Raw genomic sequence first — 25,744 nt, forward strand, 5'->3', positions numbered from 1 at the left:
ATGTAACCATTTAGTCTCGTTTTTTCTCATTCTTTTCCTCCATTCCCTATCCTTTGGCCACACCACAGTATTTCATGTTCTCCTTTCATACATCTTTATGTTTTTGTTTATGTTATTCTAAAAGCCTACAATGCCTTCCCTTTGATACACTGCCGTAAAAAACCTCTATTCATCCTTTAAGGCCTAGCTCCAGTTCCCCTGCTATGTGAAGTCTCCCTGAAAGCCAGGTGTATAGAGCCAGTCCCCTCCTATTTTGTGGGAAGATGCTGTCTTTCCTAGAGTCTCTTTGGCAAGTTGTATTTTCAAGAGCTTCTCAAGAGTAGAGCCACATAGGAAAGGAATAAATGTTTGTGAACACAGAATTAGGGATAATTGGGTTTGAAATGGCATCTTTTGCTGATAGTTCTCAAACAACCTTTCCCTTTTCTTTTGTAGCCAAACGAGTGAACGAGGTGATCGTGGGGAATGACCAGCTCATGGAGATCTGAGTTCTGAGAAAGTCATACACCTTCCTCCTGGCCCCCAGAACTACAGATGTTGTCTGGCCCACCTGTTTGACTCTGTATTTATTTCCCAATAAAAAAGGGCTCCCGAAGGCATGCTGGAGATGTATGGAATAGTGCCAGGCTCCACATCAGGGGCTCGGTGTGTGTTCATGAGTTATGTGGTAAAGACCATCCAGAGCCAGTCTGAAGAACGAGACAGGACACAGAGGCCTAGCTCTCGTATACCGAGGTGACTAGGCAGGGGCAGCAGCTGTCCAGTGGTAAAGCTCCTAGGTGGCCTGCTTTACAACTGGCTGGCCCGGCCTGGTCCATAAAAGCATCTCCCACCTGCAAAGGTCCGGAAGTACTTCAGTCCCTGACACTAACAATCTGGTGGGTCTAGCTGCTGGCAGTACCACCTCTGCACGTGGTGCTTCCTCTACAGCTGCCGATTTGAGCCTGGCCCTGAGCCTCAGCCCAGGACTTACTACTCTGCTCCCATACCTGCCACACAGAGTCCCAGCCCTTGCTACCACCCATCCCTAGCCTCACCCTCTAACTCTTGCCATTCACTCCCTACACTCCCAGTTTCCAGCCAGTTGCTCCAGCTCAACTATTGTCCCTTGGAGACTCTTAAAGCAAGAAGAGGTAGCCCCTGCCTAGCCAGCAAGCCTATCCCTACCAGTTTTCGTGGAGGCAAAAACAATAAAAGAAAGCCATGGTCTGAGAAGCCAGACGTCGTCTCCCCTCCCCTTAGTGAGGTCTATCCAACCTGGTAAGGAAGAATCAGGACACTATATCATGGTTTGAACTTCTTTCTGACTCTTCTCCAGCAGCACTCTTTTATGTCCTAATTATACAGACTCTCCTGCTTCAGATAATTGAGAAATGAAATTTCCATACTCACAAGTCTTCTGGAGTCCTAGCCACCTTGCCTTCACCACCCCCATTCCCAAACACAGGTCAGCTCTACTCTTGCCTCTCCCTTCACTCCACTTTTACAACCTGCAGGTGTTTGGGGGAAGATAAAAGTGGTTCCTGGGGTGAGATTTCACCTCCTAGAATTAAGTAAGTAAAGGTTTCTCTTGATGTGCTCTCTGTGGGTGGCAGTAATTATAAAAAATAATTTGAAATACTGGTTTCTACATTGCTTCAAAAATCTGAAGTCTCTCAAGTTCATTTGAGTAATCGTACCTGAGCCTTAGTGTTGTTCTCATTGAACCTTGAACTCGTGAGAGACTGACTAGATGAGCATCCCTACCCTGGGGGAGCACCCCCTCCACCAGCCTCCTTGGGAGCTCTAGAGCTCCACAATCTTCCCACTGGTCGGGACAAGGTTCCTGTCGGGACAAGGTTCCTGAACATTTGCCCTAATCAGACAGGAGCTGCAATAGCCCAGCAGAAGTCGTTGAAATTAGTAGAACTACAGCAGAAGTGGGAATAAAGAGCTGTGGTGGTGCCCAAGATGGTCCCCTTTGGAACTGAAATTAAATTTGTGTGGCCCAGATGGAGACAGTTCCGGCCTAGAAGGAAGAGGACCTGCCCTCTGTAATGTTGTTTGGCTTTAGCCAGATTACTGCCTGTCCTCCGTCCCTGAGTTTCCCCATCTGCAAACTGGGAAAGTCGGACTGGGTAACTTCTAAAGGCCCTTGCTATTCTTAGGTTTTGTCCCCTCTCTTAGAGCTTTCTGACCCTTGGGGTCTGGATGGCCCAAGCAGCCAGAAGACTGCTGCTTGACCACAGAAAGGGGATGAAGCTGGATAGGTTTGGAGGAAGGGGGAGGTGGGGGCGGAGCAGGGGTTTATTAAACTGTCCCAGAGCCCTCCCATATACCTCTTCCTGATCTTCCCCACTAAGCCTTTGGAATCCCTGACAGTAAGTAGAGGAAAAACCTCTTCTTTGCCTTCCCTTACTCAAGCCCCCAGGCAGCCCCTACTCCGAGGAAACAGATGAGTTGGAGAAAACAAGACAAGGCAAAGGTTCCCTGGGGGAAGGCCTTGCTGAGCTTGAGTCCCAGCTGGGAGCAGCCCCCAGCTCAGGACACTGCTGCTATTGTCTCCAATAATTCCAGGACTGGCTGAGTGCCCAAGATGCTTTGATTTATCTTCTCTTTGCTCTATTTGTCTGCCAGAAAGCAGGGACAGTTTTTGTTTGCTTTTGGCAGCAGCTACAGAGGGTTTGAGTATGCGTGGAATACGGTGTGCAACTGAATGTCCACTGGCCAGCCACCTCTCTGTGGGACAAAAGCCAGAAGAGCCAGGCAGGCAAAAGAGTTGATAGGATCTGCCCTGCCTCTCCCAGCGATGCTCCATGAGGCAAGTGGGAGAGAGGAGGAAGGGGACCTTCAATACCAAATCAGGGAGCACTCTGGGGAAGTGTTGAGGAACAGAGTTCTGGGAGCTTGTCAGGTCAGACAAAATTTGATGGCTGCTACTCCAGGAACCCCTCTCCCCCTAACACCTCACCCCTCCTGCTGGCTAGAGCTCCCTGAGCCTATAAGGAGGACTCACTGCAAAGGTTGCCCTCCAAGCTTTTTCCCGAGGCAAAACTTCTTCCCACTCCTTCACATTATTCTTCCTGTCCCACTCCCATTTGCAATGGAGAGAGGGGGGAATTGTCTTTAGCTGGAGCCTCAAGAATAATCCAGGGGTCTGTTGGGCCTAGTTTAGAAACTATTTCCAGAGAATTGCAGAGAGTATACTTTTTTTATCCACAGCCATCCCTACCCCTAAGGAGGTATAATATAAGCCAGGCCTTTGTATGCTGCTTTCTAAATAGTTAAATGTGTCTGAGGAAGGGGAAGAGGGGTGTGAGAAGGACCACCCAGATGGAAGGTCTAGAAAGCTCAGCTCTAATGGAGCTGACACGGAGGGAAAGAGGCTGGGTAGAACACATTCTAATGGAAGCCGGGATGACCTGTCCTCGACCTGAGCTGTCTGCCACCACCCAGAAGGATTGCATCATGGGCTTTTCTGCCATGGGTGAATGGGGAGATTCTGCTTTGATTCTTAGCTCTGTCTCTTTCCCCCACCCCCAAGGTGAAAGGCATTCTCTGATCTCTGGTTGCAGCCTCTGGCACTAGAGACTTGACAGGTACTATTGGCCCCTAACATAATGTTTAGTCGGCAGTCAGGACTGCCAGGTCCCCTGCTTCCCTCCTCCACATCTCAGAGTCATTGACTCTGCCTGGCCCAGATAATAAGCCAGCCCAAAGTGTGGTGAGTGAGAAGTTTTGGGGAGTACCAGGGAAAGAAGGCCTGCGCTGGCTCCTCCCACATGGACCCTATCCTGAAGCCAGGTTGGTCACTTTACCCAACAGTTGTGTGTGAGAGAGAGAGGCCTTCCTTTTCCTGGCCCTTCCTCAGCCATACATATTATCTCATTTACTCCTTATGTCAATGTCAAAATTATGTGACTTGCCCAAGATCTCACAGTCAGTGTATAATTCAGACCTTGAACTATATCTTCTTTTAGATTCTGTCGTCTTCCTACCTCTCCCATCCAATTCCTCCCCACTTCTGGAAATTTTCCCTGAGTATTCCCGCTCACAGTGGTTTCCCCTGTGGTCTCTGTGTTCCCCCTTATTCTATGAACTTCTGAAAACCAGGTGCTCTGCAACCCCAGAGTTTAGTGAAGGGGTGGACACATAAACCCTAAAGGATGTTTGTCTTATTAACCAGTAATTAGATTTACTCCTTGGTGATAATGAATTTAATTAGATTGCTTTTCTCTTTTGTTATTCTTTAGAGAATTTACCCTGTTTGGGCCCAAAACACATAACCAGGTCCAGTGGAAACGACAGTGAACCAGGTTGTTCCACCGTGAAGTAGACTGCTCGTAGAGAAAAAAAAGGAGCTTCTACTTCCCCTTCCTATTCCCTAGGTTCTGTGGCTTTTAGTTCAGCCTGGCTGAGCTCAGCTGCACTCAGGAAATCACTTTGTTAGGGAGAAGAAAGGTCATTTCGGAGCTTGGACCGCCAGAGAGTACTAGGCCCTGGGTTGGAATGTTGGAACTGCAGACCAATTTCTCCCACTCTGGTCTTTGAACTACAAGGCAAGAAGTTTTTTCAGCAGGCAGGCCCTACCCTGGAAGCATCCAAAGATACGCTGGACTTCACCACAGTTGTTAGCAATGGTGGGCCTGCGGTGGAAGCAGAGTCCCAAGGCCCAGGCAATTACAAATCTATTTCTCCATGGACCTTATGTCTTTCAGAGTCTGGTAAGAAAGAAGGAGGTCTCTCAAGAGCTACTTACAGCAAAGACTCTCCATTTGCCATACTGATGACACCCAACCATACACATCTTTGGTTGTAGCCCCAAGAACAATCTAAGGGCCCATACAGCCTAGTTTAGAGGCTATTTCTATTCCTAGAGAATTGCTGAGGGTAATCTTTTTATCCACAACAGGACCCACTGCTCTATGTCAGGGAGGAAAAAAGGGCTTGCACACAGGCTGTTTTTAATGTGTAGTTACTACTCAGACAACAGCATCATACATGTATTAGTTGCTCCACAGGCATTTTCTGGGTGAATGGACCAATGGAAGAACAAACCTATTAGGTGTTCACCTCCTCAGCCTAAAGATTCCCTTTCCCCAGGACTGAGGTTCTGGAGATGATGGTAATTGACACGAGTTTTCGAAAAGCAGTTTGAAAATGGGTAGCAGGAGCCATAAGAATGTTCATACTTTTTGACCCAACACACCCTCTTCTGGGAATCTGTCCTAAGGACAGTCTCCAAAAGATTGATGTAAAGACTATGTATGATGTAAAGACTATGAAATGTTTCTGATGTAATGATAAACAAGTCTAGAAGAACTGACCAAGAAATTGGCCAGATAATAGTTGTGAATTTATTGGAGATTCTTTTTCTCTTCCCCAAACTTTACATGTTAGAGTATTGATTTTACCCTCTTCCGCCATTCAGGGTTAATTAGGAACCTGGCAGAAACAGCACCCTCAGATGGGATAGTTGATGAACATTTAATAAAGGGACTGTTCCGTTTCCAGTCCTTTCCACCCTGGTTTCTGCAACTCTCAATGATTCACTCAACAATTGTGGAGCACCTACTTATTGTCTAGTGAGGGAGGCAGACTCTCAAGTACATAAATTGTATCATAAATGCAATAATGAATGTATAAGTTGGGTGTTATAAGGGGTGCAAAAAAGCAGCTCTGTCAGGAGGGAGGTGTGAATCAAGGCAGGTTGCAAAAGGGGTGATTGATTGAAGTTCAGTTTTGAAGGTTGTCTGCTAAAACAAAAATGGCCACAACATGTACAAAGGTGGAAACGCAAGGAATAACATGGTGTTTTTAGGAACTTACGTGTGGCTCAGCAGGCTGGAAGGAACATTGGGTGGGTGTGAAGAAACTGAGAGATAAGGCTGTAGTTAGATCATACTGGGCGCTGTGCTCCAAGTGGGCTTTGTGTTTTTGGAGTTATTAGAGTTGCATTTTAGAGAGATGACTCTAGCCTCAGTGGAGAGAGTGGACTGAACAGGGCAAGAATGAAGGCAGAGAAGATTTGGAAACAAGTCTGGGTCTTGGCTGGGTAAGCCAGCAGATACCCTTTCTCAGCACTGGCCGGCCTTCCCTGACTTACACTTGGCCAGCGCCGTGCCTCTCTGGGGTCTCCCTCCCTCCTACCCCCCCCCCCAGGGCCCCGCTAGCGGGCGGAGAAGCTAGGCGGGGGGTGGCCCTGCCTGGGTGGTCTTCTGCTTGCCCCCTGCGGCGCTGTTGCCTAGCAGCGGATCCGGCCGCGCGGCTCCGGGTAATTTGTGGGCCCCTCAGCCAATGAGAGGACGTCCACCCGCCTGCTCCCTTTTTCTGGGGCTACAGACGCCTCCTCGGCATTGCGGTCGCCACTTCGAGCCGCGTTGGGTGTTGCGGGCCAGTAACTGTGGGCACGCAGGACCCACGCCGGTCGGTCGCCGCGCCGGGGCCCGGACGCCGTGCACTCCTCCGGGCCACAGCCACCGCGGCACTCCGGCACGCGACCCTCACCCACGCCTGCGCCTAAGCAGCCCCGCCGAACCCTGACGCGGGGCCCAGCGGTACAGGGGATCCAGGCCAGCCTATGGGGGCTCCCAGATAACGCGGGTTGGGGGCGTCCACGCCCCCCATTCCCGCCAGCATGGCTCGGCCGCCGCCCCTCGGGGAGCTGCCCCCGGACTACACACCCCCAGCTCGATCCGCAGCACCCCAGGTGAGTAGAGGGAAGCGCGGGAGGGATAGGGGAGGAAGATTGGGACCGGATCTAGAGAGACCCCAGGTTTGTCACTTGGGCCGCTGCAAAGTGTGATGTCTCTAAGGGCCGTGTGTTCTTGCCTGCCCGGAAAGGTGTGTGTGTACTGTGTCTCCTCGGCATCTGGCGGGTGAGAGTGAGTGTGTCTGTGGGTTCATCTCTGTGTCCACCTGAGAACAGGTGTGTGTATGTATGTACCCTACTCTAAGAAAACAGGCCTGTGCCTTCCTCAGGTGCTAGTGGGTGGGGGCAGAGAATAGAGTTAAATCTTTTTCCAAGTGTGGGCCTCTGCCTGTGTAGGTCCTCCCTGTCCTGTATCCAGAAACCAAACCAGAGCTTAGCAGAGGGTGTATACATAGAAAGGGAAGGATTTCATGCACTTTTTCAGTAATGCCTGGCTGCCCCTTCTCTTTCCATCCCAGATCCTAACTGGGAGCCTGAAGGCTCCGCTCTGGCTCCGGGCTTACTTCCAGGGCCTGCTCTTCACTCTGGGCTGCGGGATCCAGAGACACTGTGGCAAAGTGCTCTTCCTGGGACTGTTGGCCCTTGGGGCTCTGGCACTGGGTCTCCGCGTGGCCATCATTGAGACAGACCTAGAACAGCTCTGGGTGGAAGGTGAGTGGACACTGACCATAGGTGCTTGGATATTGTGAACCCAAGGCCAGAACAGGGTGAGATGCTGGCTACTGAGTTCTAGGTAGCTTGGCTCTGGATCTGGAAGGAGCACCTGCCCACCGGAGTCCGGGAGATGATGGAGTCCTCTGACTAGGTATATAGAATAGTTATCTGTGAGAGGGAGGGGCAAAGAGAGAGAGATTCGCATTTATTCCCAAACTTTTGTTTTGTTTTTTCCTTTTTTACCCCTGCTTCCCTCCATCCCCCTTCAAGCCGTTGTTTCTCAGTCTAGTTGTGTAGGACACAGCTCCCTGGCCCATGCTGGTATTACGAGCCTTGGCTCCCCCCTACCCCCCACCGAGGCTGTCGGTGGGCTGTTCAGGGCAGCTGGCAGGACAGCAGCTCTCCCCAGCTGCCGGCCGCTCCTGATGGCTGCCGGCCACTCACACTGGCCACCAGCTTCTCATGGTAGCCCACGCTGGAGTGGGCTGCTCATGGCAGCCCAGCTCCAGGGAGAGAGAGCCATTGTTCACAACCTTAACTGTGGGGGAGGGGGGCAGTGGGCGCGGCCCACTGGCTCAGGCGGTTAGAGCTCCACGCTCCTAACTCCGAAGGCTGTCAGTTCAATTCCCACATGCGCCCGTGGGCTCTCAACCACAAAACTGCAAGTTCAGTTCCTCAAGTCCCGCAAGGGATGGTGGGCTCTGCCCCCTGCAACTAAGATTGAACACAGCACCTTGAGCTGAGCTGCCACTGAGCTCCCAGATGGTTCAGTTGGTTGGAGCGCATCCTCTCAACCACAAGGTTGCCGGTTGGACTCCCACAAGGGATGGTGGGCTGAGACCCCTGCAACTAGAAACGGCAACTGGACCTAGAGCTGAGCTGCGCCCTCCACAACTAAGATTGAAAGGACAACAACTTGACTTGGAAAAAAGTCCTGGAAGTACACACTGTTCCCCAATAACAATAAAGTCCTGTTCCCCTTCCCCAATAAAAATCTTAAAAAAAAAAAAAAACTGTAGAGGGCGCAGCTCACTGGCCCATGTGAGAATTGAACCGTAGACCTTGGCGTTAGGAGCACAGCGCTCCAACCACCTGAGCCAGCGGGGCCTTTATGAGTATTTTTGACTGCATGGCAGGGTTTGTAAAGGCAACTAAAAAAGACCCATCCTTCAGTAGCAAGGAAAGTAAAATAACCTGTTTCCCTGAAAATAAGACTTAGCCAGACAATCTGCTCTAATGCATCTTTTGGAGCAAAAATTAATGTAAGACCCGATCTTATTTTACTATAAGGCCGGGTCTTTAATATAATATGATATGACGATATATGATATGATGATATGATATGATACAATACCACGTCATATTAATTTTTGTTCAAAAAGTCACATTAGAGCTGATTATCTGGTTAAGTCTTATCTTCCAGAAAACGGTATGTACTGGGATATAGAATACAATATAATACAAAGCAGAATATGGTTATATTCTTGCATAAGAGAAGGCAGGGAGAGATCACATCTGACCAGGAAAATCAGGAAAGTTAGAACTGGAGGGCTGGTGAAACTGAGAAAATCACCTGGCAAGTCTCCAAGGAGAGGTTCCATGCATCCAGGCCCCTTGTAGCCATTTTCTGGAGTACAAAATCTCTACTTTGAGGCAACAACAGGGTCCAATGGGGCCAAATCCTCCCTTCCTAATGGAAGCATTAGACTAAAATGATTTCTTATTAATAATTTCAGCATAACTCCTTTCCTGGGGTCTGATTTCATATGGCAGCCCTTTAACAGATTCAAACTCCCCTGTGTTCTTGCCTGGAAATTTGCATTTATGGGCTCCCCCAGCATTGGCCCACACCCAAAGGTGGGGCCCAGGTTAGAGTCTCACACCCTTGAGTTATTTCAAATACTGGCAATCTCTAGGATCCAGAGCAGATGTTTTTTGGAGCCTGCCTGCTTGTCTGTTGGGCTCCCACACCCCATCCCCACCCTACCCCAGCCCTCTGCAGACTCGCATACTTACACACTCTAGGCCAGCCCTGGGGTCCAGAGCAGATGTTTCTCTGTGCCTGCCTGCCTGCCCCCAGCCCCGGGACACACATGTGCATACACGCACATACACACACCCCTGCTGCCTGGGTGGTCCCAAATTACTCTTGGATTTCCTGCCACAATAGAGGCTGTCTCCCCCTCCCTTCCTCCTTCATTCCCCAGATCTTCCCCCATCTCAACACTGCTTGAACCTTCATGTTTCCTCATCCTCTCTCCCACACTCCAGCACAGGACAAGCTAAATCCCACCAGAGTTGCTGCTGTTTGTGGGAGAGTAATATGAAAGTCTCAATTCCTGAGACTTTTTCCTTTGTTTCAGAATATCCCTCTGTCTTGTATTGGCTAGGGCTGAGGGTGAGGTACAAGCAGTGATTTTTGACCTGATCTTTTCTCTACATCTGTAGTTGAAGGCTTCTCCCAGCAATGCCCTAGGCAATGGGGAGCTGATCATGGTGAGGACTGAAGGGTATTCTCTATTCCTTTCCATTTTGCTAATAGAGAAAGCAAAGAAAGAAGCAGGATATTGGCTATCAGAGATCTGGACCAGAGTTCAGAGTCCAGCTTTGCCATGGTGAGACCTGGAATATGACTTTTGTCTTTCCTGATGAATTTTAAAGCTAAAGGGTTCAGAGATAGATTGTTCTCTAAAATAAAAATCACAACATATAGCCCAAATAGTACGTATAAAAACAGTGATAGAGATGGTTTGAAATTGGAGCTATCCCTGAAGGTAAGATACACGGCCATTCTATCTAGCAGGCAGAGGATGGCCACATGTCAATCAGTTGGTGGAACCACTATCCACTGAAGTACCCAAGTTTGCTTTCTTTGAAACCTTGGGAGTCAGCCTCAGTTCTTGCTCACCTAATTGATTACTACACCAGCAAATTCTTCCTTCTTAACCTCTTTCATAACAGTCCCCTCCTTCCCACCCTTGCGGCCATTGCTCTAGTCGAAGCCTTTTTCAGTCTCTGGCAGTATACTCCTGATCGTAATATTTAGAATACTTTTAGCCATGTGAAAGAGAAAGAAAGGAAAGGAGGGAGGGAAGAAGGAGGAAGATTGGTTTATTATCCCCTGTGACAAGAAATCTGGCAGTAGACAGTAGAGAAGTTCCAGAATAGTTAATTCAGCAACCTGAGAACATAAGCAAAGACCAGGTTCTTGCTATCTTTCTCTGCCTTCTACAGCATGTTGGGCTTTTGTACTCAAACTTATCACCTCCTTGTCCTACGGTGGCTACTGCAGTGTCGGAAAAGGAAAGTCATCCCTCTCTTGCCTCCATTTTTGAAAGTGAGGAAAAAATTTACCAAAAGACTCCCACCTGACTTCCCATTTGGTCACTTTAGCAAGAACTGTGTAGCACCCTGTGCCTAAATCCTTCACTTGACAAAGGCAGTGGAATTACAGTAGTACATCGATTTTCGAACGTCTCCGTTGATCAACATTTCAGTTTACGAACGCCATAAATTTTATGGATCTATGATATCATTAGATAGTAAAATTCATGCTAAATTTGCAGTTTTAGGGGTTGATTTTAAAGGTCTGGAACAGATTAATCCATTTTGCACTACTTTCGATGGGGAAACTGTGCCTCGGTTTTCGAACGTTTCAGAACTCGAACGGTCTTCCAGAACAGATTATGTTCGAAAACCGAGGTACCACTGTACTGTGATTGACTCTTAAACCAATCAAATTTCACCCCGAGGCTGGGGCAGGGCCCAGCTGCCCTGAATCATTAGGCCTTCCAGAGGATGGCAAAGGAAGGCTTCCTGTCCACCTCACCTTCAAACCTGCCTCCACACTGCCCTCCTGTGGTGTATCTAAGTCTGGCCAAGTCAGTCGCCACGTAGAGCCCTTCCACTGCTTTCCACTAGGTTCCAGGCTCCTTAGCACACATTCTAGGCTGTCCATAAGCTAATTCTTGATTGCTTCTCAGCATTGTCTCTGCCTCACTCTTAGCAGTCCAACTCATGTTTAGTCTAGAACGCCTTTTCCTGCCTTCTTCCCCTGGCCAACTCCTACTATTCCTCATTCACAACTCAGCTCCAGAATACATTGGTAGGTGATGAAAGAGATCCTCTGACGTTTCTGCTCAAAACCCTCCATGGTTCTCATTTCATTCAGAGACAGCCTGAGTCCCTACAATAGCTTACAGGCCCTCACAGGTGACATCTCTAGACCAAAGATTATGAACATTTCTGAGGGACTTGATACATATTGCAATAGTGCTTCTTCCCCCAAATATTGTGCCCAGTTACACTCCCATGGCAGGTTAGAGTACACTCCTGTCAGTCAGCATGAGTGCTATCAATTTTTTAATGTTTACTAATTTGATAGATGGTGATTTATTGCTGTTTTAAGTTGCGTTTATAGGCCTACCTATAAGGTGGGCTCATTTTCCATGCTGGCTAACCAGTTACAGCGTCCTTTTTGTAAGCACAAAAGTTTTTAACAAATATTGATTTTGATGTCTCCTTCTCTTGGTCTTCTACTTCCTCCCCACTCACAGTCGTTTTTTTCCTCCAGTTCTTTTTCATTTTTCTGTCACATCATTTATCTCCCAGCAACTCTTGAATAATAACTTCGTATCTGTGCCTACTATGTGCTGAGCAATTTCTTAAGTACTTTGCCTGCATTGATTCTGATTCTACCAAGGTAGCCATTGTCCCCATTTTACAGATGAGGAAATTGAGGGTCAGAGAGACTAAGTAATTTGCCCCAAGCACTAAGTGTCAGACCTGAGGCTCAAAGCCAGGTCTGTGCAGAGCCTTCATGCTCTCCCTCCACACCTGCTGTCCTCTTGCCGCACAATACATCCCAGCTCATCTGTCCTGATATGTCATCTTCGTTGTCAGCCAAGCTTTATCTTTTTCTCTTCCTCATTTTTTTCCGAGGAGTCTTTATTCTCTTTGATGTTGTATTTTAAGTGATCCATGTTTCTTTCTCTTGCTTTCTTATTAGCTCTGTGTGGGGTCCTTGCTTCTTCCATGCGTCCTTCCCCTCAGCAGACTCACTTACTATGGGGAGCTTACGTCTGTCCTCCCCTCCGATCCTTTGTGACAGCTCTGGCCTGAGCCTGGTGAAATAAGCACTGTAGTATAGTCCTGGGGAAGGAGAGGGGAGTGAGGGAAGAAGAAAAAGAGTAAGTAGAAGGGGGCAGGATGGCTGTGTGAAACTGAGGGGAGGGCCAGGAATGTGATTTGGGTGAGGGGATGTGAGCATATGGGTAAATCTGTATTGGAGAGTTACCAAGGGTTTGGGGCTCTCATGAGTAAGGAGATGGGGGTTTGAGAAAGAGATTAGGGAGCATGACACTCCCCGGGGGTGGAGTCTCAGAGAAGCAGTACATGTTGGCCCCAGGAATGGCAGTGACCAACAGGAAGGCGCCCCAAACAGGTGGAAGCAGAAGTGGGTCTAAGACCAGATCAAGTGCCTCCAGGCTGGTTTGGCCCTGGCCTTCGCCCTCCACCAAACCAGTCAGGTCATATCCCCTCTCAGCGTCCCCACTTCCCTTAGGCCCAAGTGACAGCATGTCTCCAAGGCCAGCATAATGCAGGACCTGAGGGGCACTGAGCTCATGGAGACTGGGCACTGGCACTTCCTGTTGTCTGGACAGTGAGACAGGTGGTGAAAGGGATCTGGACCCTTTCTTCCCCTTGGCTGCTGTCAGCTCTCCCAGGGCACATGAGCTGATACCAGGTCTTTCTTGCATGAGTGGAAGCATTATGTTGACAGCAGCACACTGAAAGCCTCTCTGGTCATCCCCCTTGCCTGTGCCATCACTGGGTCCATTATTACCAGGCACTGCCATCCCTTTCCTCTCAGCAGAACAGTTTACAAAAGGGTGTATGGGTATAAATCACTGTCTGGGGCAACCTGAACTGGGAACCTGCCCGGCCTAGACCTGTTCTTTGAGGAGACCCCCCCAGTGGCAGCCAACCTATTGGCCCCTTTTGTCCCTCTTGTCTTCTTCACCAGAGCAGAGAGGAAGTGAGTGAGGTTTCCCTTACCAGGAGGCCCCCAAAACCCCGGCCTTGGCCCAGCTCATACTGATTTCTCATTTTTAAGTTATTTGGCCCAAACCTAGCCAACCTGGTTCCTGCTTAAATGTTAGATCACTCAAGAATTCCATAGATCCACACACCTGAGGCCTCTCGCTTCCCTGATGAACTCCAGGTTCCCAGCAGAGGGACAGGAGCCTGGGGAGTCGTTGTGGCCATCATGGAGAAGGCAGGGGCTCCTCCGAGATGCTCTCCTCCCACTTGTCTGAGGGTCTTCCATTCCCCAGGGCTCTGATCCACCGAGGCTCTTTTCCCCAGCTTTCTCTGTCTGCTCTGGCAGTGGGCAGCCGGGTGAGCCAGGAGCTCCATTACACCAAGGAGAAGCTGGGGGAGGAGGCTGCATACACCTCCCAGATGTTGATCCAGACCCCACGCCAGGAGGGGGAGAACGTCCTTACACCTGAGGCACTTGGTCTCCACCTCCAGGCAGCTCTCACCGCCAGTAAAGTGCAAGTATCACTCTATGGAAAGTGAGTCTGGCTGAGCCCCTGAGCAAGTGGGGGTGAGGCGTGCTATGGCAAGGCTGGAGCAGGATCCCCCTCTTCTTCTGATCTCCTGTCCCCTGGCCACTGTAGGTCCTGGGATTTGAACAAAATCTGTTACAAGTCAGGAGTTCCCCTAATTGAAAATGGAATGATTGAGCGGGTGAGTATCCTGAGTTGTTCTCTGCGACTGGGTCGGGTGGAACCTTTTCTGCAGTAGGGGAGGGCTCGGAAAGACTCCTGGAGGCTAAAAGTCGGGAGGTGGGCGGTTGCAGAGGGCATCCTACAAAGGTCATGGAGAAAGGAGCCCAGGGACAGGACTGATGTAGTCTGGGGTGTCCCTGGCAGATGATTGAGAAGCTGTTTCCGTGCGTGATCCTCACCCCCCTCGACTGCTTCTGGGAGGGAGCCAAACTCCAAGGGGGCTCTGCCTATTTGCCGTGAGTGCCACCACATCTGCTCCCAGGGCCCTGCCTTGTCTTGTGCCGGGACTTCCCCAGCAGAAAAGAGGGGTGGGAGTAAAGACGGATCAAAATCTTACCAAGGGCCTAAGGACCTCCCACACCAGGGTCAGAGCACTGGCTGCCCCTGAGCTCTCTCCATATCCCCCGTCTCCTCACCTCGAAAGGAAAGGAAAACCTATCTTATTCAGACAGAACAAAACACAAAGATATGTAAGACCAGAGCAAAGAAGAAAAAAGATCCCCAGAAAGAGATTTTGCCAGGGAGATTCATCTAGGTGTCAGCTAAGCTCTTGCCCAGGCGAGAAAAAAAAAACCTGTTACAGGCAGATGCCTGTATTATGTATTAGAACCAAGGGTAGATGGTTTGGGAAGGGACTTTTCCATGTATTAAGTACTTTCTGTCCCTGATGTCAATCTCAGCCCCTTGGATCCGCCCACAGCTCACTGCAGCAGCCTGGTGGGCTGGTGTAGCCTGGGACCTCTGGGAAACTGAGCCTTGCATACTCTCCATATGGAGGGACAAATGAGCAGCTAGGAGGAGATGGGGTGCAGCCTGGGTTCCCTAGCAGCAGTTTAGACGGTGTGAATTGATTCGTGATCCTCACCAGCCATGGGCTCTTCCCTCAGTGGCCGTCCCGATATCCAATGGACCAACCTGGATCCCAAGCAGCTGCTGGAGGAGCTGGGCCCCTTTGCCTCCCTTGAGGGCTTCCGGGAGCTGCTAGACAAGGCACAGGTGGGCCAGGCCTATGTCGGGCGGCCCTGTCTGAACCCTGACGACCTTCACTGCCCGCCTAGTGCCCCTAACCATCACAGCAGGCAGGTGGGTTCCAACCAGGTCTGCCAGGGAAAGCCTATTTTCCTTCCTTTTCCCCTTCTTATATGTTCCTCCGTTCTGGGAGAGAGCAGATGGTGCTCTGTGCTCAGCCCTCCATTTCCTGGGGGGATTGGTACCCTGTCCCCATTGTGCTAGACACCTGGAGTGTTCCATTCTCATTCAGTTCTCCTAAGGAACCCTCAAGTGGCATATGAGTCCTTTTCTAAGCCCAGAAAAGCTGGACTTTATCAAAATAGACTTGTACAGGGAAACTGAGGACAAATTAGCTAAGCACGAGTATTGTACCTAGTTTCCTGAGTGTCTGTGTGGCCCTGTGAATGTGGAGCTTTTGCCAAAACCCACCAAAGTTGAGGCAGCTCTTCCCAGCAGCCTATTTCTAGGCCTCAGCTCCCTCTCGTGGCCTCCTCTCTGCAGGACGCCAGATGTTCACTTTCAGTGTGGGCAAGAGGCTCAAGATAGTTACATACCTACCGTGTTTCCCCGAAAATAAGACCTAGCCAGACAATCAGTTCTATTGTGCCTTTTGGAGCAAAAATTAATATAAGATCCGGTCTTATTTTACTAATATACCTAATATAATGTAATGTAATTGATATAATACCAGGTCTTATATTAATTTTTGCTCCAAAAGACACATTAGAGCTGATTGTCGGCTAGGTCTTATTTTCGGGGATACAGGGTACTCAGCAGGCCTACAGAGCTCCATGGTTCAGTCTAGGGACACCACTTACCCCCAGCCAGGGTTTGAGTCATAAATCCCTCCTCTGTTTCCTTCCAGGCTCCCAATGTGGCTCAGGAATTGAGTGGAGGCTGCCATGGCTTCTCCCACAAGTTCATGCACTGGCAGGAGGAACTGTTGCTGGGAGGCATGGCCAGAGACCCCCAAGGACAACTGCTGAGGTAGGGCCTCCTCTGGCAGTTGGCCAGGGGACCCTAGGGATGGGAATCCACACTCCATTTCTAGGCAGCACTGGGTAAGACCCCTAATTCTCCTGTACCCCTCACTAGGGCAGAGGCCCTACAGAGCACCTTCCTGCTAATGAGCCCCCGCCAGCTGTATGAGCACTTCCGGGGTGACTACCAGACGCATGACATCAGCTGGAGCGAGGAGCAGGCCGGCACAGTGCTGCAGGCCTGGCAGCGGCGCTTTGTGCAGGTCAGTGTGGGGCGGGCAGGGCAGGGCAGGGCCCTGAGGCTGCCCCCTCCCCCTGCCCCTCAGACCCACCCTGTCTCTCCAGCTGGCCCAGGAGGCCCTGCCTCAGAACACGTCTCAGCAGGTCCATGCCTTCTCCTCTACCACCCTGGATGATATTCTGCATGCTTTCTCTGAAGTCAGTGCTGCCCGTGTGGTGGGAGGCTATCTGCTCATGGTAGGTCCCATTCCTGGCTACTTACCCCCATCTCTCCACCTGGTGCCCCCCCTCCCGGGTACCCCTGTCCAAGACAGCGCTGTCTCTCCCCACAGCTGGCCTATGCCTGTGTGACAATGCTGCGGTGGGACTGTGCCCAGTCTCAGGGTGCCGTGGGCCTTGCTGGGGTGCTGCTGGTGGCCCTGGCAGTGGCCTCAGGCCTTGGGCTCTGCGCTTTGTTCGGTATTGCCTTCAATGCTGCCACTACCCAGGTACTCCAGACTGCAGGGCAGGTTTGGGTACCTACAGCTCAGGCTGCTTGGGTCCTCCAGCTGCCCTCCCTGTGCTCCTCCAGGTGCTGCCTTTCTTGGCCCTGGGCATCGGTGTGGATGATATATTCCTGCTGGCACATGCCTTCACAGAGGCTCCACCTGGCACCCCTCTCCAGGTGCGGCCTCACCCTCCACCTTGGGCTCACCTAAGTTCAGCACAGAAGTTAAGAGCCTCTGGGTTTGGGTGACCTTGGGCTGGTAATAACCAATCTGTGCCTCAACTTCCTCATCCGTACAAGGGGTAATAATATGGCTTGTGTCATGAGGCTTGGTGTGAGGATCGGTGAGATAAGTCAAGTGCTTAGAACAGTGTGCATGACACGTACATGGTACTCAGTAAATGTTAGCTGCTGTGTGGTCATTGTCCCTCCTCTGCCTAGCCTCCCCTTCACTCTACCTTGAAGACCCACCGCCCCCCTACCCCCACCCAATCCTGGCAGGAGCGCATGGGCGAGTGTCTGCAGCGCATGGGCACCAGCGTCACACTCACGTCCATCAACAACATGGTCGCCTTCTTCATGGCCGCTCTAGTTCCCATCCCTGCATTGCGGGCTTTCTCCTTACAGGTGAGGCCTCACAAACAGGGCCCAGGCTCAGGGTGGGCGTGGAGCTAGGGGCATGCTTCATCCAGCCTTTGTGCCCCTCCTGTCCATCCCCCAGGCAGCCATAGTGGTTGGCTGTAACTTTGCAGCCGTGATGCTTGTCTTCCCAGCGATCCTCAGCCTGGACCTGCACCGGCGCCACTGCCAGCGCCTTGATGTGCTCTGCTGCTTCTCTAGGTACTGTCCCTGACCCCCACTCCCACCCCACCGGGCCCTCCTCCATTGGCCCCATGCCATCCCGTCACCAGTATTTCTAGGCACAAATCTGCCACCCCCTCTCTCTGCCTCTTTCAGGCCCTGTTCTGCTCGGGTGATTCAGATTCTGCCCCAGGAGCTGGCAGACAGGGCAGTACCAATGGGCATTGCCCACCTGACTGCCACGTTTCAAGCTTTTGCCCACTGTGAAGCCAGCAGCCAGCATGTGGTCACCATCCTGCCTCCCCAAGCCCACCTGGTGCCCCCACCTTCTGACCCACTGGGCTCTGAGCTCTTCAGTCCAGGAGGGTCCACCCGGGACCTTCTGGGACAGGAGGACATGACAAGGCAGAAGGCAGCCTGCAAGTCTCTGTCCTGTGCCCGCTGGAATCTTGCCCATTTCGCCCGCCATCAGTTTGCACCCTTGCTGCTCCAGTCACATGCCAAGGTAAGACTCCAGGCCTAGAAGAGTCAGGGTGGACCAAGGCTTAGGTGTCTCTGGTTCCCAAAAAGGGCAGGGGCCCTTGCCCATCTCCTGCCAGCTGAGGGGCACCCCTGGGCCTCCATCTGAGTGCCATTTCCCATAGGTCGTCGTGCTGGTGCTCTTTGGGTCTCTTCTGGGCCTGAGCCTCTATGGAGCGACCTTGGTGCAGGACGGGCTGGCCCTGACAGATGTAGTGCCTCAGGGCACCAAGGAACATGACTTCCTGAGCGTCCAGCTCAGGTACTTCTCCCTGTACGAGGTGGCCCTGGTGACACAGGGTGGCTTTGACTACGCCCACTCCCAACGAGCCCTCTTTGATCTGCACCAGCGCTTCAGTTCCCTCAAGGCCGTGCTGCCTCCACCTGCCACCCAGGCACCCCGCACCTGGCTGCACTATTACCGAAACTGGCTACAGGGTGAGAGGCAAGGAGAGCGGCAGGGAGGGCTGCTGCAGGACAAAAAAAAAAACCCAGGGCCACGGGTTAAGTGCACTCTACACTGTTCTTCTCCAGGAATCCAGGCTGCATTTGACCAGGACTGGGCTTCCGGGCGCATTACCCGCCACTCGTACCGCAATGGCTCTGAGGATGGGGCCCTGGCCTACAAGTTGCTCATCCAGACCGGCAATGCCCAGGAGCCTCTGGATTTCAGCCAGGTTGGGAGAGGGCTGGAAGGGTCAGGGAGCAGGGAGGGGTCCCGGCCTCATAGGCGCAGGCCTTCAGCTCTCTCTGCCTCTGCAGCTGACCACGAGAAAGCTCGTGGACAAGGAGGGGCTGATTCCACCCGAGCTCTTCTACGTGGGGCTGACCGTGTGGGTGAGCAGTGACCCCCTGGGTCTGGCAGCTTCACAGGCCAACTTCTACCCCCCACCTCCCGAGTGGCTGCACGACAAGTATGACACCACCGGGGAGAACCTTCGCAGTGAGTCCCAGGGGAGCCAGCAAGAGCCTCGGCCTGGGCCCACACAGGCCCTACCCTAAGGCCCTGCCCACCGCTCCTTGTGCTCACTGGCTACCCCTCCCTCCCCCTGCCACCCCTTCCCCTCCACAGTCCCAGCGGCCCAGCCCCTGGAGTTTGCCCAGTTCCCCTTCCTACTGCGTGGCCTCCAGAAGACTGCAGACTTCGTGGAAGCCATCGAGGGGGCCCGGGCAGCGTGCGCTGAGGCAGGCCGGGCCGGGGTGCGTGCGTACCCCAGTGGCTCCCCCTTCCTCTTCTGGGAGCAGTATCTGGGCCTGCGGCGCTGCTTCCTGCTGGCTGTCTGCATCCTGCTGGTGTGCACTTTCCTCGTCTGTGCCCTGCTGCTGCTCAACCCCTGGACGGCTGGCCTCATAGTAAGTCTTTGCAGGGTGGGGCCGGAGAGACCCACTGCTCCCTCACCCTGCCCTGCCCATCCCGCCATCCCTCCTCCCAGGAGCCCTGGATGAGCCCTGCTCTCCCCAGGTGCTGGTCCTGGCAATGATGACCGTGGAGCTCTTTGGCATCATGGGTTTCCTGGGCATCAAGCTGAGCGCCATCCCTGTGGTGATCCTTGTGGCCTCTGTGGGCATAGGTGTCGAGTTCACAGTCCATGTGGCTCTGGTGAGCACAGGCACTGAGGGCGGGCGGGACAGCTGGGTCAGTTTGCAAAAAGTATTTATCAAGCACCTAGTGTGCTGGGGACTGTTTAAGAATTAGGATATAATAGCAATGCAGATGGGCTTGTCCCTTCAAGGAGCTTATACTCCAGAGGACAGAGATAAACAATAAGCAAGTAAATAAATTAGCAGCCATTTCAGTAGAGAGGAAGGGACAAAGCCTTGACTAGAATGGGGTAGGGATAGAATGGAAGGACTGAAAATGGGAACCAATGGCTCTTACTGTGAAAGGGATCAGAGAAGCTGGATGGCAGCTGGATGGCAATGTGGGTAAAGGAGGGCTTTTCCTAAGACAGAGGTAGTGGAACTGAGGCAGCCAGGCCCACCTCAGAAAGCCTGTCTTGGGGAGGGGGGCATGGTAGCACCAGCACAAACCTGGCCAGACCCCACAAAAGCTCCCTTCTTTTTTCTCCCATAATCATCCTATTATTATTCTGGTTATAAGAACAATATATACTCCTTGGGGGGATAAAAGTTTGCATGCAGAAAAGTACCAAGAAAGAATAGAAATCCTCTGAAATGCCATCCTGATTAGTAACTATTACCACTTCAGTGTCCATCCTCCTAGACCAGGAGAAGCAAAGTTTTTCTATAAAAGACCAGATAGTAAATATTTTAGGCTTAGTGGGTCGTATAGTCTCATTGCAACTCTGCCACTGTAGCACTAAAGCAGCCACAGACAATACAGAAATGAATGAGTGTGGCTATGTTTCAATAAAACTTTATTTACAAAAATAGGTGACAGCCTGTAGTTTGCCAAACTCTTCTAGACATCACTCTGTGTCTCACCAGACATATCTAGACAGTGTTACGTAAATGAACTCATGCGTGCTTCCTGGAAGTTCCCAGGAACTCAGCTCTCCTGGCCTTCTGTGGGCCAAGGCATGGGTGAGCCCTGGAGACAGATAAGCAGAAGTTGGGGACATCGAAGAGCTGGCCATGGTTGGCCGAGAAGCAGCACTAGGACCACTCTGTTCCCTAGGGCTTCCTGACCACCCCGGGTAGCCGGAACCTGCGGGCTGCCCGGGCCCTAGAGCACACATTTGCCCCAGTCACTGATGGGGCCGTCTCCACATTGCTGGGCCTGCTCATGCTTGCTGGTTCCAACTTTGACTTCATCGTAAGGTAGGGGGGGGCTTGGGCAAGGAGGCAGGGTCTGCCACAGCTGACTTCATGGCCGTCCCAGCTGACCCCCCACCCCCATCAGGTACTTCTTCATGGTGCTGACAGTGCTCACACTCCTGGGTCTCCTCCATGGCCTGGCGCTGCTCCCTGTGCTGCTGTCCATCCTGGGCCCCCCACCAGAGGTGACCGTACCCTCCCTCGGCTCTAGCCCAGGGGACAGGGTGGGACCGGCAAGGGAAGGGATAGAACCGGGACAGTATCCCTGCAGAGGCCAACAGACAGGTCTTAACTCACAAGCACCCAACCCATGAGGTGTCACCAACTGAGGGTGGCAGCTCCCGTTTGCCCAGAACCCATGAACCTGCCCCTTAGCTCGCCTGGCTTCGTTCTAGAACCCACCTCAGCCTTTAGGGTCCAGAGCAAAGGACAGGGTTTGCCCCAGGCATCTTGTCCCTTGTCAGCTCTCATATCTGCTGGAGGCCAGCAAGGGCCTCAGCTACCTAATGTCGCAGTGATGCACCAGGTTGATGCTGAAGGGGACGGAGGCCCCAGTGGCCCCTGTGCTCACTGGGGCTGGTGTCTCCCCACAGGTGATACAGATGTACGAGGAGAGCCCTGACGTCTTGAGCCCCCCAGCTCCACTGGCAGGAGAACTCAGGTGGGGGGTGTCCCCCACCCTGCCCCAGAGCTTTGCCAGAGTGACTACCTCCATGACCGTGGCCCTCCACCCACCCCCGCTGCCTGGCGCCTACAACCACCCAGCCTCAGATGAGCCCACTTGGTCTCCTGCTGCCACACCAGCTGCCAGCGGCTGCAGCAACCTCACTGCTAGGGGACCGGGTCCAACCATGGAGTGAAAGAGCCGCTGAAGCATGAAAACCCTGCTTGGGCCACATGAAGTCACTGGGGAGCAAAGGGTGGGTTACTGAATGCAGGATGGACTCCTGGAGAGCTCTGCTGCTGCTGTCTGTCTGTCTGTCTGTCTCCCCTCCCATGACTCGGCCATCACAGACCTCCCTGATGTCTATACGAAGCCGCCACCCTCGAGGGTGTGCGCAGCCTTGCACACCCCGGTCCTCTGCCTGTGCCTGTGTCTGGGTGGGGGGAAAGCCAGCCTTCAGGCTGCAGTGCAGACCTGTTCTCACCACCCCACCCCGTACCACACTGCTGCCCCCAGCAGACCAAGCCGAGGGACCCCCTAGCACCCTTCGCCAGTCCTGGCCTCCCTCTGCTTGGTGACTCCTGGGTAGGCTCTTTGTATACCTTCCCACCTCCTACCACATAAATTATTTATATGAAGATGTTTATTTTTGTAGTTTGTATAGATGTTAGCTACGCTGAAAGTTTTATTTTTAAAGAGTGAAATATATTCTATACGAACTCATCTCAAATGACTTTGGTGCTTTTCTTTCGAACAGAGTTGGGAGTTGGCCAATAGAGGTGTCAGGGCTGAAGGTCCTGGGTGGGAAAGATCCCAGGTTCTAAATTTTTGTCACAGAACTTCAGTCTATTTATTCACCTGGAAGTGAAGATGATGTTGAGCAAACATGTTAGTTATATACTTGGTAACGATCTGGGTTAAGTGCTTAATAGACAAAATGATACAAATGTTTTTGGTGTCAACCCCTACTCTGGGTTTCAGAGCCATCATAATCCAGTCCTGTGCACCTCACCAGACGCATTGCCCACCTTCCTGTTGCAGCAGCATGCGGGGGCGTGGGGCATGGACAAAGGCGAGGTGGCAGGTGAAGTGGAAGCAGATTGGGAAAGCGACCGATTGAAGAAAGAATGGGCACAGGAGGGTCTTGGGAGCTATTTTAGGAGATTTGTGCCCAGTTCAACCTCCCCAGAGGCGTCTTTGGCTAGACAGCCCGGGGATGGGGATCGGGGATCTGGGGGAAACGATCCAGAAATTAAGACTGTGCTAGCAACCTGTGAGGCGCTGTATTTAAGCTGTTCTGTGAAGGTTGTACAGCCCCATTGCACAGAGGCCTTGACCTTGAAGACTGGCCACAGCCCTGGGCTAGAGCACGGCCACACCTCATGAGATGGGGGTGTCTTATTGCCCTTCCCCAACTAGCCCAGGGCTCAGTCATAGGCAACACACATCCACACGCTGGCTTCCAGCCGCCCACTCACCTGGAGCAGTGTCACCTTGAGAACACTGCTTTCTCACACATCGCCCACCAAAGGGCAGATAACCATGTTGTGGCCAAAAATAAAAAAATAAATAAGCCTAATGCAGCTGAATCAACACTAAAATGCCTAAAAAGACTTAAGGGAAGTGGGTGGTTGGCTGGGAACCTATAGCAGGGGGTACATCCATCACGTTCAAGGGATGGAGGCTGGACTTGTGTCCAGTAGTGTTTGGGTCACTAGGAGGAACTTGTCGGTGGAGCAGGAGGGCTCACCAGTCTGGAACAGGGCAAAAGCTATCAGTCCACTGTGCCACTTACCAGCTGAGTGACCTGGGAAAGTCAGCGAACCTTATGAGCCTCAGCGTCTTCCTCTGTGATATGGAAGGTTAGAGCCTATCTTGTAGAGTATTATCTTTTTCTTTCAGGATTTTAAATGAAATCATTTATGTAAGAAATGACCTGACATTTCATAAATGCTCTCTATTATTGTAGTTTGTACAGATTTTAGCTTTGCTGCAAGTGTTTGCTCTGATTGCATGCTTAAGAAAAAACCCGGAAACAGAAAGGTGTCCTGATACAGCAGTAGCTGAAGGGATTCCAGCCAGTTGTTGGAGTTGGACGACCCCAGTAATGGTCAGTCCTGGGGTACTGACCACATCCAATCTCAGGGATAAGCCCCAGTGCTTACAGGGCAGCGTACCCTGTGTGACACCTCACACTAGTCAGCCTTCTGACTTCAGAATACTTTCACAGCTCCCCATCACTGACAAGACAAAATCCAAGCCCTCTCCAGGCCTAACTCTATCTAGCCTTAGTCACCTCCCCAGTTCTCAGAGACAGCACACGGCCACATACACCCTCATTCAGACACTCCACACTCTACACAGGCTGAATTACTTTGGGTGTTCACCTCCCACAAATTCGCAAATGCCATTCCCTTTTCCTAGAACACTGATCCAACCTTCCCTTGACCAAACCATCCTTTAAGATAAACTGGATGCCGTCTCCTCCAGGAGGGGTGTTGATGTGACTCCTACGTGGTCCCAAGATCCCCAAGTTGAGTGTCTGTGCTCAACTGTCTCCGCTTTGTTCCTAAAACTCGGGGGGTGGGGGGTGTACCTGCAGGTATGGAATGGTAGGACTGAACTTCAACAATTGCGACTAATGCTTAATCCCAGGCCCGGTAATGAACGTGGCATCGGGCACCGGCAGGAAATGCCCTTAGCTCTCTGGGCAAACCCGGGGCCGGTTTCCCGGAGGACCCGCAGAGAAGGGAGAGAGCTGCGGCCGCCCCACGTGTGCAGCTCGTATCACCCACCAGCCGGGAGCTGGCTGCGATTTGCATACCCATGGTGCACCACGAAAACCAGTTCACGAGGCTTGAGTTCCAGCCCCACCGGGATTTGTCCACTGTTGCAGGGCACACTGCCTGTTAGAAATGTATGGTCTATACAAACACCAGGCCGGGAGCGCGAATCACTCACGCACTGAACAACCATAACTAATCTGAGGATTAGCTCGTTCTGGGGGCTTCCAAGCGGAAACAAGCAGGCATACTCTGGTTTCTCTTCAGATCGTATAAATCTTTCGCCTTTTACTAAAGATTTCCGTGGAGAGGAACAGTTATGAGTTTATACCCAATTTTTTGAGGCCTCGTGTTTTTTACGAGGCTGTATTTATAAGGTTAAAGAATAGACTTTGGTAGTGTGATTCGTTGTGGTTGTATTTAAAACACGACAGTACTTTTTTTTGTTAGTATTAACGACTATGAGTAGTTTAGCTTTTAATAATAACACTTTGAGATTGCACGTTGTTGTACTATCACCCTGTGCAAGCTTTTACCGCAAAAAAAGAATCTGCTTTTTTGGATTGTAGTGTATAACCCAGGATAACTAGTGTACATAAGTATGCAAGCCCAGTGAAGAGTGCCGTGCAGAGAAAGCACTTTGAAACGACAGGGGTCACTTGCTTCCAAAAGTGTCCTGTCCCTGGCTCTCAGACGAAGTTTCTCTCGGTAAGAAGCTTATCTCTATGTCATTTGAAGTTAATACTTTATTGGAGGTCTCATAGCTGATGACTTCCAAATTTACAGCCATCAGTAGGTCCCATTGACTTCCACATTCAAAGCATTGTTTCACGCAATATTTTACCTCCTTCACTGCTACCACCCTGGTCCAAGAGCTCTTGATGCATTCATGCGATATCCCCCTCACTGTTTTTAGATTTCCTTCCCCTCACCTCTATCACACCCTCCCCACACTTTTGTCCACAAAAAGCCAAATTGTTTTGTTTTTTAATGTAAATCCCATCACCAGGACACATGGCTCAGAGACCTTCTTCAGGTCTCTGGAATCCAGTGTTATCACATTGTATGAAAACAGTCCCACTCCCACCACATCACCGTTTATCCTTTTAAGTGGCTTTATTTTTTTCAGAGCACAAACTACTCTGATTATAGCATGCATTAATTTCTTGTCTGCTGTATGTTTTTCCTCCTAGAATGTAAGTTCCATGAGGCAGGGATTTTACCTGACTTGTTCTCTGATGGATTCCATGACCCAAAGTCAATGTCTGGGAAATGAGCACTCAATGAACATTTGTAAAACAAAATGAATGGATTTATTGTCTAAACACATCTACAGTATTTA

General features: G+C 51.3%; 2 protein-coding genes across 12 annotated transcripts in view; both read left to right on the top strand.

Moving 5' to 3' along the window:
* The window catches only part of EIF2B3 (eukaryotic translation initiation factor 2B subunit gamma), a 107,549-nt gene extending 105,910 nt beyond the window's left edge, over window positions 1-1,639 (top strand). For all 5 annotated transcript variants that reach the window (XM_081057476.1, XM_081057478.1, XM_081057479.1 and 2 more), the window contains one exon: window positions 436-1,639. In XM_081057476.1, coding sequence (XP_080913602.1) covers window positions 436-488 — 53 coding nt within the window. In that variant the 3' untranslated portion in view covers window positions 489-1,639. The remainder of the gene's footprint in view (window positions 1-435) is intronic.
* A 4,685-nt stretch (window positions 1,640-6,324) lies between these two features.
* Window positions 6,325-22,346, top strand: PTCH2 (patched 2). 7 transcript variants are annotated; one of them, XM_081055485.1, is made up of 22 exons: window positions 6,325-6,688; window positions 7,150-7,342; window positions 13,734-13,923; window positions 14,029-14,098; window positions 14,284-14,375; window positions 15,027-15,135; window positions 16,016-16,137; window positions 16,246-16,393; window positions 16,476-16,607; window positions 16,703-16,858; window positions 16,942-17,034; window positions 17,359-17,484; window positions 17,579-17,697; window positions 17,815-18,163; window positions 18,303-18,615; window positions 18,712-18,854; window positions 18,940-19,120; window positions 19,250-19,530; window positions 19,640-19,777; window positions 20,816-20,958; window positions 21,041-21,140; window positions 21,549-22,346. In XM_081055485.1, the coding sequence occupies exons 1-22, from the start codon at window positions 6,617-6,619 to the stop codon at window positions 21,813-21,815; spliced, it is 3,537 nt and encodes a 1,178-aa protein (XP_080911611.1). In that variant the 5' UTR covers window positions 6,325-6,616; the 3' UTR covers window positions 21,816-22,346. The 7 variants fall into 7 exon arrangements, with proteins under 7 accessions (XP_080911611.1, XP_080911608.1, XP_080911609.1 ...); XM_081055482.1 differs by having other exon boundaries at window positions 15,027-15,222; window positions 17,299-17,484; window positions 21,549-22,341; XM_081055483.1 differs by having other exon boundaries at window positions 15,027-15,222; window positions 21,549-22,341.
* Window positions 22,347-25,744: the final 3,398 nt, after the last annotated feature.

Source organism: Rhinolophus hipposideros (assembly GCF_964194185.1).
Source record: "Rhinolophus hipposideros genome assembly, chromosome: 8".
Lineage (NCBI taxonomy): Eukaryota > Metazoa > Chordata > Mammalia > Chiroptera > Rhinolophidae > Rhinolophus > Rhinolophus hipposideros.

Excerpts from the sequence above, each read along its gene's own strand:
- PTCH2 (XM_081055482.1), top strand. The coding sequence starts at position 6,617 with ATGGCTCGGCCGCCGCCCCTCGGGGAGCTGCCCCCGGACTACACACCC. Across the intron at positions 17,698-17,814 it reads GTGCTCTGCTGCTTCTCTAG|GCCCTGTTCTGCTCGGGTGA; the intron begins GTACTGTCCCTG and ends TGCCTCTTTCAG. Across the intron at positions 20,959-21,040 it reads AACTTTGACTTCATCGTAAG|GTACTTCTTCATGGTGCTGA; the intron begins GTAGGGGGGGGC and ends CACCCCCATCAG.